Genomic DNA, 15492 nt, shown 5'->3' with positions numbered 1-15492 from the left:
AAATGAGAAAAAAATGTTTTTCTCTCATTTACATGCTCTCCCATTAAGCAATACCTCCAGGCTGTATTCTTATTTTGTAAAAAAAACTGTATTATTTTACAATAAGCATAGTTTTTATCATTTTTGAGGCATTTCAATATGTAATAGGCACTGTGTCAAAGCGTTTACATATCTCTCCCCTTTTTTATAGACATTAATTCACTGAACTCTTCCAATAACTTTACAGGGTTGTTGTTTCCATTTAGAGATGAGAACATTGAGGCTCAAGGAAATTAAATAACTTCTCCAAAGTACTTGACTGCCTAAGTGGTAGAGGAAGTCAAAATGAACCCATCGTTCCATGATAAGATCATATTTGGGCTAGAGGTTTCTTGTAATAAATTTTTTTTCTTGTAATCAATTTTTAACATATATAATAACATCCATGACAGTCATGATACATTGACCAATCATTCGATGTAGAGCTAGACCACCTGGCTTCAAGCTTTGACTCTGCCACTTGCCTACATTGGACTCTAAGCAAGTTACTTGATCTTCCTCTGCCTAAGTTTCCTCATGTATAAAGTGAGAATAATCTTAGTACCCTCCTAGGGTTTTGTGCATGGCAAATGATAGGTGCTATATAGTGTAGGTGGTAGTGGTGAGAATGCAAGTAGTGGTGCTGCTGCTGCTGATGGTGCTGGCGATGATGCTGGTGATGATGATGGTGATGGTGTTGGTGATGATGGTGCTGGTGATGCTGGTGTTGATGCTGGTGATGGTGCTGGTGATGGTGATGGTGGTGATGCTGGTGATGGTGATGATGCTGGTGATGGTGATGATGCTGGTGCTGGTGATGGTGATGATGGTGCTGGTGATGATGATGGTGATGGTGTTGGTGATGATGGTGCTGGTGATGCTGGTGATGGTGCTGGTGATGGTGATGGTGGTGATGGTGCTGGTGATGATGCTGGTGATGGTGATGGTGATGGTGCTGGTGATGGTGCTGGTGATGGTGGTGGTGATAGTGATGGTGCTGGTGATGATGCTGGTGATGGTGATGATGCTGGTGCTGGTGATGATGCTGGCGATGGTGATGGTGCTGGTGATGGTGCTGGTGATGATGATGGTGCTGCTGTTGCTGCTGGTGATGGTGCTGGTGGTGCTGGTGCTGGTGGTGGGAGGGGGATGGTGATGATGGTGACAATGATGGTAATGGTATAATGATGATGGTGATGGCGGTGATGACTTGTTTTATGAGTTCATCTTTCTACCTTATTTAGTTACACTTTTTTTCTCAATTTAGTATTTGAACCATTTCCCCTTATCGCTTATGTCCATCCTATTTTATTACCATATGTCCCGATGACACTCAAAATCAATAGAAGGTAAAATCACATAGAAGTAATCATTATTATCTTGATTACTGCTCTGATTTTCAGCCTTTTCAAAGGCAATGTACTTACCCTGTATATGAGTACATTGGTACGTGAGTACCTCCGGGTATATAGTCTGATCCCCTGGAGGAGACAGGCTCTGCCTGAGGAGAGAGGTTGGAGCGGGCGGGGGCTCAGGGAGTCGTTCTGAAGGCAGTTCAAGGACCGACGCACTCGTGCCTTGTTCACTTCTGTGTTGGCATTTCTCTTTTCCTCCTTCTTTTCTGTGTTCTGTCCCTTTCTTCATAAATGAAGTTAACTCCTAAAAGCAAGAGCCCAGAGCAGGCTCACATCCACCACGAGCAGGGCTTAGGCGCAGGCTCAGCCCAGGTACCCCCACAGAGCACCTGTAAAACCCTTGTGATGCCTTCTGGCTGGGGGCCGTTCAGCGGTGTGGATGTTCATGACACAGCAGTCACTGAATGTTTTGAACATGACCCCTAATGTACCCGTGATGGACTCATTGGTAGGGGTCGAAGCCACCTGGTGGCAACAATACCTCCTTTAAGATCTGCCCTTTAGCTCTGGGCTCCTTTAAAGAGCATCTTCCTGTATCCCTCCTCATCTCTCCCCACCCGCCCAGTCCCTAAGTTTTATATCTAACCCAGCATGCAAAGGTAACTAGCAAAGGACCTTGCAAAAAAAAATAATAATAAAGATTAGAAAGGTATTTGATCTTTTCTCTCCAGCTGTGCTGTGCCAGCCTGGCTTTGATATTGTACAGCCAGTGCATGTACAGTCTTTGCTAGGTGGAATGGCTGGTGTTTTTTTGTTTGTTTGTTTTTCATAAAAAATTACCACTAGGACGTTCCGTTGTTTTTTGTTTGGTCACCAAGGGAGTGGGGTTTTTTTGTTCTGTGTGGTTTTGATCCAAAATGTCTTTTCTTGTGGGATGGGCTTCTCTTGACTCCTCATAATGTTTGGCTCCTTTACCGTGTTACAGGAAAAGCCCTCGAGAGAATTTCCAGGCCGGACACTTGTCCCCCTGCTCTCCCACCCCTCCTGGCCAATCACCAAACAGGTACAAGAGCTTAGAGAGCCTTTCTGCGGCCCCGTGGTTTCGCCTGGAGGCTGCTGAGCGTGGTTTCGGCCAAATTCGTGCTTGCCAGATGATTTTGAGTGAATCATTGCACTCCCTCTCTTCCTAGTCCCGCACACAGGCCGGAGGAAGGGACACGTCCCCCCATCCTCCTGCAGATTTGCACAGCCCGTGATAGAAAAAGCCCAGTGCATGATGTTGGCACGGCTGTGGCCATGGAGCTTTAATTACATTGTGCAGAACCTGCAATCTAATAATAAAACCCACTAGACAATTGCCGGGCTCCTCCACCGGCGCCTTTCCCTCCAAGTTTGCCCAGTCCTTCTGGGCAGGGTCTGCTGATGGCTCTTACAGTGGCCCGGGGGGGCTGGCCACGAAACTCCATCCTTCCCTTACCCCACTCAGGCTCGGCCGTGATGGCTTCTGGACATTAATTGGGCCCCATGATATTCTTAAAAGCTGCCTGAGTTCCCATTCACTGGAGAGCAAAGTAGTGGCTACTCAGAGGTTTTCTTTGATTTGGAAACTTCATTTTACTACCGGATAAGAGGGAAATCCTAAGACGCAGAGTTTGCTCAGAGCAACTCTTCCCTTTTCTCTTGTCTTCCTTTCTGTTTCTTCGGTTCCTCTGTACCCTGTCGGCTTTTGGATGAAATTGCATATTTTTAAACGGCCTGTGTAATTCCAAGAGCTTTCCAGACAGTCCGGCATCGTGACGATGTGCCCTTAGCTGTGGGAAAGCTGCCTTGGAGGCTGGCGGTCAGTCCGCGGGGCCGGGTTCTAGTCCAGTGTAGGCCCCGTTGTGGGGGCTGCAGGGGGCCAGAAGGGGGGGTGACGCTGCCGTGCCCTCCAGGCGCTGATGGCTCAGAGAGGCAGCAGGTGCCCAGATCATGGAGTCACCAAGCGGTCACACTACAAGAGGTGGTGGGTAGGGACCCAACTAATCCAATCCCCTCATTTTAACAGTAGAAGGAAAAACCAAGAGCGTGTTCCTCCCACCAGATCCTAGACCTTGATGACAGCAGGGAGTGGCCCCATGTCTGCCTGGCACCTATTGGCCTACGTCACAGTTGCCTCTCTATGTTTCAACCACGACTTTTCTCTTAATATGTAAAAAGAAACGCCCTAGCGGGCCAGTGAACCGATTATAGAAAATTTCAAAGCAACGTCGAAACCTTAGGAATGCTAAAGCTGATTACCTTTTAGGACTTAAGAAAACATATGATAAATGATAAATGCATTGAATCATTGTCAAGGCGTTTAATTGCTGTGGTTGGAGAGACGCAACGTAGGCTTCTTAGAACATATGACAGAGAGACAGACCAACACCGCAAATCCCATGCCACAGCGGACGCCTGTTGCATCGGGTCGTGCATCTCGTTCGCGACTTGTCCCTAATGCCTGATTCCTGCCCGTTACCAGCTCCACTCGGGATGTAAACGTTCTTCAAATCCACGATCTGGTTTGTTTTTCTGCGTGAGGTCACGCATTAGTGCATTAGTGCGCTAGACCGACTATACTCTAAATGGACGTTTTATCTCCACATCTGTGTCGAACCTATAGGTCGATCAGCGGGAAGAAGCTGTGCTCGTCCTGTGGGCTCCCCCTGGGGAAGGGAGCGGCCATGATCATCGAGACGCTGCAGCTCTACTTCCACATCCAGTGCTTTCGGGTACGTGCGTGCCGCTCTCCCCGCGCGTGGCTCTGCGCGGAGACCTCGCCTCCTGGAAATCCTGCCGGCCTTCGTGAGGCCCAGGCGGCGCGGGTGTCTGCAGAGCCCGCCCTTCTGGATGAAGCCCCCTCCCCCGCGTCCATCTGGGGTGTCAGGTGACAAGGGGCCAAGGGCACATGCAGGCAGCGGCAGGAGCGGGGCCTGGTCACCGCCAAGCCTGGGAAGGCCGCGTGCATTTATGTGGAACGTCACGACTTTGTGGCTTCTGACACTCCTGTGACGTCGCATCAGAGTTTTTTGTCTTTGACCTAATGGAAGACTTCCTGCCAACTAAGTGGTCGATGGCCCGTTACAGAATTGTAGGCGTCCGGCGAACACGTGCGTAACCACGATTGGGTGTCCCCGTCGCCCGGACCAGCTCAGTGGCCCGTGTGACGGTCCTTACTGAGCCATTCGTGGTCCTTTATCACTCGCTTGCTTGTTTAATTATCATCTCCTCGAATAAACTACCACCTCCGTAAGGGCAGAGGCCACGTCCGTCCAGCTCACCGCCATTTCCTCCGATCCCCGCAGAGATCGTGTCAGTAGTTTTCGGTGAATGAAATAATCAATAAACTGAAAATGGGGAGTCCTAGACCCTAGTCCCACATCTCCTGCTAATAAGGAGGTGAACTAACAACCTCTAGTTCATTTCTTTTTTTTTTTTTTCCTCTAGCTCATTTCTTATAGAATTTACAAGCTGGACTGTTGGCGTCTCTTTTTTTTTTTTTTTTTTTTTTTTTGTCTCACCCGTGGACACAATTCAGGTTGTTAATACCTAATTCTGAAGCTAAACCTTGAATTCTGGATAAGAGTCACTTTTTTCTAACGTGCTTTCTTCCCCCCCCCCACCCCCCTCTCTAATTTTGTTGTGTTTCTTTGTTGGTAGATTTTTGAGCTATAAACTAAACTTGCGTGGGTGAAAAATAAGCCCCACTTTACCTATAAACCCACAGAAAGTGAGCAAAGTCCTAAAATTATTAATTTAATGGTATCCGTGATGACTGGAAAGCAAGACTCATCATGGGCAAAACACACCCGGGTACTTAATCAGACTCAATTTATCGATATTCTCATTGTGAAATGAAGCTGGACAGTGTGTGTCCCTAAATTGTCTGGAGGTGTCTTAAGGCTCAAACTATGTGCTTCTTAGACATTTCCTGGCAATGCCAAGATTCCGTGTCCCAATACCAGTTTGTTCTTAGAGACCCTCCCTGGACTTGAGATAATGCGGATGGCAGAGAGTCTTTGCCGTTTCTCACGGGATTCAGAGACTTGCCTCCTTGGCTGTCAAGGCCTTTGTTCGCTCCCCTGATTCCTGTCCTGGAGCTGATGCAACGCCTTAAGGCGCATCACCTCCCAGATTGAGCCCCTGCCCCAGTGAGTTCAGTGGAGCCTAGAACCCGGAGGAGGCCTCCCCAGGCCGCTGCTGACCTTGCAGCGAGAGGCTGCGGCTGGTTCTCCTCCCCCGAGTGGGGTCCCAAGCGCCCCCAGAGGCTGGCCTCTGCCACCTGCCCTGCTGCTATCAGGCCTCCTCCTGTACCCGGGCAGACTTTGCTGAGGTCTCTTCTGTTCCCAGTGGATTTGTTGCTCCGGGTGTCCCTGCTTTTGATGCAGAAGCGGAGGACGGAGTAGCTGACCCGGTGGGACTGGACAGCATTTCTGGGAAGCGTTTAAGGGTGGCCCACAGACGGGTTTCAGCAGAGCCAGGCGTTTACTTAAAACCACTAGAATGTCTCTGTTTGAAGTAGTTGTTTCGCGTTGGCTGAGCCGACCTGTCTTGACCCAGGCTCGGCCTGGGACCACCGACCAGAGCCTGCTGATCCAGTGTCCTTGTCTGTGAGATGCAGGGAGCAGGGGTGAAACGGCGCGAGTGAGCGTGTTGTGGCCGTCGGGGGCTCTCGGTGCAGGACCTGCCTCTGACCGTGCACGCAGTGGAGGTGGTGGCTGTGCCCTGGTGCGGAGCGCGCTCGGCCGTCTAACTTCTGTCCCTCCCGCCCCACAGTGTGGACTCTGCAAAGGACAGCTTGGGGACGCGGTGAGCGGGACAGACGTCAGGATCCGCAGCGGCCTGCTCAACTGTAACGACTGCTACCTGCGATCCAGAAGTAAGCACGGCGCTGGGCTCGGGGCCCAGGGTGGTCGCGGCGGCCCGCGCAGGACGGGAGCAACTCCTCACTGACCGGCCCCCCGGGGCAGGAGGGCCTGCGTCCAGAGGCCCTTGCCTTGCGGGAAAATAAACCAGGAAATGAGCCCTATTTACTGCCCGTCCCTTACTGAAGTGACCGCACGGTGAGGCCAAATGCTTTTTATCCAGAAAAATCCCTTGTGCCCACCGCCACGGAGGTGAACACCGTAGACCAAGCCTGAGACCTCGCCCAGGCTCACCGCAGAGATTTGGGAGAGCTAGATGGAGGGTGCAGGTCCGCACCGCGTGGCTCCCTGGGGTCCCAGGAGGAAGGGCTCCCCGCGCCGCCCAGCCCAGCCCCCCCATCCTCCGTCCGTGTGCCTGGCCACCCCAGGAGCCGAGCGAGGGCCTGCTTCCCCGCGGGCTGCCCCCAGCCCCGAGGCCCCCACGGCGGGCCCTGGCGCGCCCCGACTCTCCGGCCGCGGGAGGCCCGTGCTGGCGTTGGGGGCCCCGGGGTGCTGCTGCCCGCTTCAGCCGCGGCTCTCCCGAGAATCCCGCTCACTGGCTGCAGGGGGAGTACTCCCCTGGCGGGCACCCCCACCTGGGCTGCCAGCAAATTCAGAGTCAGAATTTCTTCCTTTAAAAACCGTGGGAGTGAAGAGAGCGAGTTTGAAATTCAAGAATCTTTTTTTTTTTTCTCAAAGTAAGTGAAGGGACGTCTTTTACAGTCTTTTTTACATGGGTCTCTAAATCTGCAAGCCTGAGGATTGGAGAGTGAAATTGAAGTTGTCTTATTGCTGTGGATTTAGTAAATTCAGAGAAGTATATGCCTACTTTAATAAAATAATGGGAAATAAGAATTAGATCACGGCAGCCCCGGGTGGCTCCGCGGTTGAGCACCGCCTTCGGCCCAGGGCGTGATCCCGGGGTCCTGGGATCGAGTCCCGCGTTGGGCTCCCTGCATGGAGCCTGCTTCTCCCTCTGCATGGGTATCTGCCTCTCTCTCTCTGTGTCTCTCATGAATAAATAAATAAAATCTTTAAAAAAAAAAAAGAGATCAAACACAGGTGGTTCTAATCCATGACAAACGTTAGACTTAAAGTCAAAACAGTTCTGACTTTGAGCTGCTGCCCTCCAGCTGAGTTATTTGTACCACATACTATATATACATACACTATATTGATATTGATTTTATATATCATTTATGGTATCTATTGACATAATATGTAATATTGATATTAATTTTATACTATGTATTTTATATATATAATAGGGTATAAAGAGTAAAAAAAAAACCTAAACTCCATAAAATGATCAGCAAAAAATAGTATATTCTGTATAATCCATAAGTATGTAAGTATACACTATACATATATAGTGTATAGTAATTAAATATATTTATTTATATTTATTTAAACTGGATTTTTACTTTTTGGTTTTGTTTTTATACATTACAATGGAAAATTAAGCCCTTTTCTCCCATATGCCAAAGTGCTTTTAACTATCATCTTCTACAAACTATACTTTCTCTATCTCCATGAACCAGATGAATGTGAATCATGGAACCAGAAGAGGGCACTGTTAGGTTGAAGGACTGTTAAGCCAGATTGGAAAACTACTGTAAATCTGAATTTCTTTCACAATTTAAAGTGTTTGGAGGATGCCAGCAGAGAATAAACCTGAACCCACCTCTGAGTGACAGTGACCTGTTTTCATCCAGATTTTTATTTTATTTTTTATTTTATTTTTATGTAAAGATTTTTTAATTTAAATTTTATTATTTTAATTTTATTTTATTAAATATGTAAATTTTATTTATTTAGTATTTTAATTTTGTGTTTATTAAATATTATATTTTGTTTTTATATTTTATTTAGATTTACTATAGTAAATACTTATATTTACTATATTATTATGAAATATATAGTATTAAAATAAAATATATTTTATTACTTTAATTTTATTTAAAGATTTTTATCTATTTGAGAGAGAGTGAGAGTGCACATGAACAGGGGGCAGAAGGAGAGGGAGAAGCAGACTCCCACTGAGCAGAGAAGAGCCCGACCTGGGGCTCCATCCCAGGACCCCGGGATCATGACCTGAGCCTAAAGGCAGATGCTTCACCGACTGAGCCACCTAGGCGCCCCCACATTTTCATTTTTAATGGAGAGATTGAGTGATTTATTGTCATTTCTTTTGGAAACTAGCTTTTTGGATCTAGGCCAGTAATTTATCTCCTGTGCATACAAATAAAAAAGGCCTTAACTGCTTCTAATTCCAAATCTAAAGACAAGAACCATGGAGTTACATTCATCCATATTATAAGTTATAATAGTCCCCTAGATAAAAAATAAAAAAGTGATTGGGAGGTAAACTAAAACGATTTTTTTGTTTGTTTTATATTTTATATGAAATATTTTACTAGGATTTTTTTTTGGATACTAAGAAGAAAGCAAGAAGGCTCATTCCTCCTCTGCCTATAGATATTCAAAGGAATAAGTAAATGCAACTATGAATGGTATAAAGTTAGAATGGTGGGTTGTTTAGAAAGATACCAAATTAAAGATTTTATTTATTTATTCATGAGAGACCCGGGCAGAGGGAGACGCAGGCTCCATGCAGGGAGCCCGATGCGGGACTCGATCCCAGGACCCCGGGGTCACGCCCTGAGCCCGAGGCAGATGCTCCACTGCTATTCACTTTTGGAGCCAGCGAGGGGCCACAGATAGACACCAAATTAAAAATGAAAGTCTCCAGAATTAACCGCTGTAATCACTTTAACTATTTCTTAGAGAGAGAGGCAGATGTACATTGGTATACGCGTACACATACCCACGTGCACGTGTGTGATGCGTCTGCCTATGTGTGTGCTGGGTATAGGGTTCTGTAGGGTTCTGTACTCTTTGTTGCTCTTGCTTTTAACTTAATATGATATATTATGGCCATTTTTTTCATGTAACATTCTTTCTCCTCATTCTTCCAAATGGCTTTCTAATACCCGAGTACAATACCATTGTGTGGACTTTTACCATGATTTAAAACTAATTCTCTGTGCAGGGGCACTTTGGTTGTTTCCAGCTTTTTTGGTAGGTCTTCTTAAAGGCTCCCAGGACCGTCCACAGACATCGGTCTTTGTGAACGGTTGAAAGCATTTCCATAGGGCAGATTCGGAGCAGGGGGACTGCTGAGTCAACAGTCATGTGCTTTTAAAATTTTTTCAATTTGTCTAGTTATTTTCCAGAAAAGTGCAGGAGAGGGCCCCGTTCTCTCTCCACGCCTGTGTCAGCTCCGGAGAGCGTCAGACTGTAAATGTCCACTGTCGCGTGGGCGAGAGAAGATCCCATTGCTTTGATCTGTGTGTCTTTAAGTGAGCTTGAACATCTTTTCACGTGTTTATTAACCGTTTCTATTTCTTTTTTGCTATAAAATATTTATCTTTCTTCTCTATCCTTTGCCCGTTGTTTTGTTGATACTTGATTTGTAGTTCTTTGTAAATTAGAGACATTTCCCCTTGATTTTATATTTGCTGCTTACTGCAGTTGTCATTGGTCTTTCTGCATGTGAACTTTTTTTGATGGAAAAGATTTTCATTTAAGGTGATTAAACATACCTTTTCCCCCCCCTTTTTTTGGATTCCAAATTTTGTGTCCTGCTTAGAAAAACTTTCACTACTCCGAGGATTTATCTTAGATTTCTCCTAGAATTGTTCTTTATTTTCTTTTTCACATGTAAATATGTGATCGTCAGAAATATATTTTGGGATAAGAAATGACATCAATGTCCAGCCTTATTTTATTTTATCTTTTTGCCAATTAGCAGCTGTGCAAATATAACTTAATAATCCCTTTCTTTCTCATTAATTTGAAATGCCAGCTTTCTCATAAACTAAGTTCCCATAAATATTTAGATCTATTTCTGGATGTTTTATTATGCCTTATTAACCTACTTATTCTCTAGTATTGAATCGTTTTAATTATTATAGCTTCATAATATGTTTTAATATTGAGTAGTAATGACTACTTTCTTGCCAACTATTTTTTTTCAATTTTTTCTTAACTCTTCTCTCATGCTTATTTTTCCAGCTAAATATTAATATTATGTTGGGCTAAACTGTACTTAACACATGACAGGTACAATGATAAGCATATCTGAGACTAGTGCACATTTCTTTTTTGGTGCCAGAAGAAAAAAATATAGCTTAAGAATGAATCAGTGGGGGGAAAAAAAAAAGAGTGAATCAGTGGAGGGGATAAATAATTGGCTTAAGAAGTATAAATACACTTGAATTGGTTGAGTATATCCCAGCTGCAATAATAAAAAAGAAGTCAGAATGGAAAGAAATTGCTAAAAACCATTTTTCTTTCTTTTTTATTTGATTTGGATCTGAGCTGAGAAGAGGGGAGCTGGGTAGATGGGCGGGGGGTGGTTTACATCATAGGCATTCTAAGTGAAACGAAATAATTTCATTGTGTGGAATAATAAAGCCTGAATATATAATCCCATTTTCTTCAAGTAACTAGTCACATTTAAATGAAATTTTTCTCTTGGAGGGGAAAAATAGCATAACGGCATATTAAAATGCAATTCCTAAAAGCAATGTAAACGGTTTTTAAGTTCATATGTAAATGGGAATGGAAGTGCAAAACAAATCACCTGCCACAAGTGAAGCCGTCACGTGGCTAGCCTGTGCCATTTGCGCTTGGGTGTTGGATGGCTGTGTCTCTGTGTCTGTTCCATCACTCATTCTGGTGACACGCATTTAACGTAAAATCCCCAGGGTCTCTTCCAGTGTTGTGATTGCCTCATTACAACTCTCGTGCCTCCGACGGAAGGAGAAACTTTGTGAAGGTTCAGCAGGAAATATGGAACCCAAACCATCCTTCTAGATGGAGTTACCAGATAAAATACAAGATGCTCCATTAAAATATTTTTGTCCTGGGACGCCCGGGTGGCTCAGTGGTTGAGCGCCTGCCTTCGGCCCAGGGTGTGACCCCGGGGTCCCGGGATCGAGTCCCGCATCGGGCTCCCCGCAGGGAGCCTGCTTCTCCCTCTGCCCGTGTCTCTGCCTCTCTCGCTGGGTCTCTCATGAATATAATTTTAAGAACTTATATTTTAAATTTTTTTTAAATTTTAAAAGAAATAAAATTTTTTTAAAAATTAAAATAAAAAAATTGTAAAATAAAATTAAATATAAATAAAAAGTTTTGGAAGAAATAAAATTTTTAAAAGTTAAAAAAATAATAGTAAAATATTTTTGCCTTATTAAATGTGAATTTCAGAGAAACAATGATCTTTTTTTAGTATGTGTGTTCCAAATATTGCATGGTCAGGATTTAGCACAATCTCAAATACCCCTATGGGATATACTAGAAAAAAAACTCTTTTTTGAATTTGTTGTTTACCTGAAATTCAAATTTTATTGGGTGCTATGTATTTTCATTTCCTACGTCTAGCAGTCCGACTTGCATGAGTTTATAGGTGGATCACAGGATCACAGGATCCTCCTGTAGCGATGTACGTATTCTCAGAGAAACCAAAAGCTAAAGAACCAGAGAAGAGAGGTGATTTTCTTGCGTATTTGCCCCAGAAGACAAAGTAGAAAACTTGATGAAGACCGTTTGGTTTAGGGTGAACCCCAGATTTCATACGAATCCCCGGGGGCTCCTGGTTCAGCTCCAGGGGGGACCCGAGACCGGTTCTGACGAGCGCAGGTGACGCGGGCACTGCCGGCCTGGAGGGAAGGGACGCGGGTGGGTCGCCCCCGCCCCCCGCGTGCCCTGTCCCAGGCAGGCAGCACCGGCCTCTAACCAGATGTTGCTCTGTGTTCTTCGTCGTAGGTGCCGGCCAGCCCACCACCCTGTGACGTGGCTTCAGGCTTCCCGCTCACCCGTCGCTCTGTTGAGGGGGCGTCCCCTGCGACCGTTTAACACCACCCCACGTGCAGGGCCTTCTGGGCGGCGATCTCATTTCTGAAAAGATGGTCTCTGTTCTTCTGTAGCACAGCGTTTGTGTTCTTCCCCGGTTTTGTTTCGGGTTTGACTTTTGTTTTGTTTTGGGTTTGCATTCGCAAAGTACATCTGAAAGAGTCCTGAGCTGCAGGGGGCCCGTGGGTCCCCAGGATGGCTTGGGGTCCCTGGGCGGCCTCCCCTGAGAACCAGCCAGATGCGGGATGCAAGGCCGCTGGGTGTGGGCAGGGGTCCCACGTGTCGGTTTGCGGAGGGCGGCTGCGGGGCTGCAGCTCGGGCCGTGTGAGCGTGGCCTCCTCGGGCCGAAGCTGCGGTTCAGCGGGGCAGGACTGGGGTGGGGGTCCCCCGCTGGCCCTGAGCCGCACCTGGGCCGCAGGGCCACGCCCGCAGCACCTGTCACCCCCGGGACGCAGAGGTCATGCCAGTGGCGGCTGTGCCTCGGGGGTTGTGGCATGCTGGCGGCCGGCCCGTCGGAGCCCGCACCTGGTGAGCCCCCCGATACCCCCACCCTGGGCCCTGCCGGGGGGTGGACACCACAGGGAGAGGTTTGGGGCATCGTTTCCAAAGCTGTGACCGAACCCCGCGAGGAGGCTGCCTGTTGGAAGGGCGCTGGGCAAGACCCCGGCCTGGCGACAGGTGCACACGGGGGCCCCAGGACCTGCCGCCCTGAGTGACCACGGTGCCATCGCGGAGACCAGAGCCTACGTTGTGCCCTGCCCGCTGCAGCAGGTGCGCCCTGTCCATCCTCCCACGTCCCGCGTCCCCCACTGCTCGGGGGAGGCCACCAGGGGATGGCGGGGCTGGCCGTGCCAGGAGCTGGCTGCCAACGGAGGCTCCGGGTCCCCGGCGCGACCACCTCCGTGTCCATGCTGTTTTCTTCAAGACCGGGCCACGGGGCTTATTTATCCTGCCTTAAAAAGACGGCAAATAAGTGAAGATGACATTTTGTGAATGTAGACTCTGGGTAGACTCCTAATAGGTTAGCATAGTCATGAGGAGGACCTCGAGTAGATGTCCGTCCCGTTTATGTAAGCAATAATTCTTTTCTGTGTCTTATTGAGTATGGCTAGCAATTATTTATTTACAGGCTAGACAGTCCTCTGCATGCGGGTTCCATGTAAGTGCAGAAATTTCCTCAGCCACCGGAGGTATTTTGACCATTTTGCCATTTGGATGAGCTGTCGTTAGGTTGAAATTTACACATCATTTCATTTAAAAAAAAAATCGTGCCTTAGAAAATGCGAAGCTGTTGCACATAGTCCGTGATGAATTATGGATGCAGTACCTTGGAGAGAGAGGAAGTCACTTCCAAGTCACCAAGACTTCGGAAGTGTTTGCTGTTTTACGGGGAGAAAAAAAAAATTCAAAAAAAAAGAAAAATAGAAAAAAAAATCAAAAAGTTTTGAAAATGTACAGATTAAGTTCAATATTTTGATTAACCACCTGCATGTTTTATTAAATATTTTGATAATGTGGATGTTTACACTTTGCATGATATTAGCGGAGTACCTTACCACAAATAATGCACAGAACATGTACAATATGATCATTCATAACCGATTTTTATAGGATACTTTTTACATGTGGAACTCCATCTGTTATGTAAGGATTATATGAATATTGCACATTCTCCTCTGGTTTCACAAACCCATTTATACATATTTCTTAGACTCATTGTACATGTATTGAAGCCTGAATCGAGTCAAGAAAAATAAAGCGCCATTCTCCGCCTGCGAAATGTGCTTTCCCATAATGAACAATAGTCACCAGCACAGAATAATCTCCAACATTTTCTAAATTCTAATTGCCAACTGTTTCTATTTATATTTGATTTATATTTCATTTGGAGTCTGTTACATGGCAGCTCGGACGGACTAGATCTTGTTTTTTCCAATGCAGCATAAGGAGTATGATCTATTTCTTTTCAAATAATCTTTGAAATCCCAGGAAAAAAAAAAAAGATGCTCTGCTCTGTGGAGCTACGAGGTAAATGCGTTTGTTTAAAAAACAGATGAGGCATGTGAGTGATTTATCGTTCCTGAGGAAATATATCTGATTTTTCTCCCCCTCATACTGCAGAAGCTAGTCCTTTCTTAAGAAAAAAAAAAAAAAGAAAAGAAATGGGTAACTGTTTTCTCACTAGCACACTTTCATGGCATTTCCTCATCCTTTCCGTGTAGTGTTACTAATGCGGCGCCTATTGTAGTTCTCTGTACGCCGTGTAGGATTAACAGACTGAGACGATCCACCTCCTGCGTGGGTCCATCCAAGAGATGTTACTGTTCTGGGTGGGTGGGCCAGTGTTCCGTATCAGTTATACTAACCTTCATTTAAGATATTTATTCTAAAATGCCTCTGACAAATAGTAAAAAAAAAAAAAAAATTAAAAAGTTGTCTAAAATGCAACAGCTTTTATAGTAAATGTACATTTATAAATAAAATACTCGAATCAACTCTGTATTCCGTTATTTGGGGGGCGTGGAGGGGCAGCTTTCTCGGGGCGGGGGATGGGGGGAGGCTCACGCAGTGTCCCCGGGAGCCCATGCGTGGCCCAGGGTCCCGGTCACGGGGTGGCAGGGAGGCGCCTTGATGCCCTTCGGGGGCAGGAGTCGCCAAGGAAGCGCCTTCCCTGGAGGGTTGGCACCCCCGGAGGGGCCGTAACCCAGAGGGAGCCGCAGGCCCGGGCCAGTTGTCCCCGCGCTGCTGGGCCTCCCGCCAGGAAACGTGCCAAACAGAGGCTTCCTACTGATGCCGGGAAATTTCCAGAGTAGAAGGCACCTGGGCTGGCCCTGCCACAGGTGTGGGAGCAGGATGAGGGAAGCAGGTCCTGGGACACTCCGCCGCCCGGGCACGTCCTGATCTCGACAGGTGGTTGGGCCCTGGGAGCGGCTGCGCCTCTGGGGTCGCTGACCTGTCGCCCTCAGGCAGCTGCAGTAGCCATCGGGCCACTGCCTGTGCCCATCGTCCCTTCAGGAGAGTCAGGCCTCCGCGAGACCTTTGACACCAAGAGGTGTCGCCACAACCCGCACTCCCCGCAGGGCCCTGTCCCAGGTCCCCATCGCAGGGCCCCACCTCAGGTCCCCATCCCAGGGCCCCACCACAGGTCCCCATCCCAGGGCCCCACCTCAGGTCCCCATCCCAGATCCCCATCACAGGTCTCCATCCCAGGGCCCCACCGCAGGGCTCCATCCCAGGGCCCCACCGCACGGCTCCAACCCAGGGTCCCACCGCAG

The 15492-nt window shown here is 47.1% G+C and overlaps 1 protein-coding gene across 9 annotated transcripts in view; it reads left to right on the top strand.

Annotated features, from left to right (window-relative positions):
* LIMCH1 (LIM and calponin homology domains 1) overlaps window positions 1-14712 on the top strand; it is a 293512-nt gene extending 278800 nt beyond the window's left edge. For 6 of the 9 annotated variants that reach the window (XM_055340206.1, XM_055340197.1, XM_055340170.1 and 3 more), the window contains 4 exons: window positions 2359-2436; window positions 4018-4126; window positions 6171-6273; window positions 12131-14712. In XM_055340206.1, coding sequence (XP_055196181.1) covers window positions 2359-2436; window positions 4018-4126; window positions 6171-6273; window positions 12131-12156 — 316 coding nt within the window. In that variant the 3' untranslated portion in view covers window positions 12157-14712. The remainder of the gene's footprint in view (window positions 1-2358; window positions 2437-4017; window positions 4127-6170; window positions 6274-12130) is intronic. The other 3 variants (XM_055340230.1, XM_055340216.1, XM_055340179.1) reach the window with 1 other exon arrangement.
* Window positions 14713-15492: the final 780 nt, after the last annotated feature.

Source organism: Nyctereutes procyonoides, unplaced genomic scaffold, assembly GCF_905146905.1.
Source record: "Nyctereutes procyonoides isolate TBG_1078 unplaced genomic scaffold, NYPRO_anot_genome, whole genome shotgun sequence".
In the NCBI taxonomy this organism is placed as follows: domain Eukaryota; kingdom Metazoa; phylum Chordata; class Mammalia; order Carnivora; family Canidae; genus Nyctereutes; species Nyctereutes procyonoides.
This window is presented reverse-complemented; position numbering and strand designations above follow the sequence as displayed.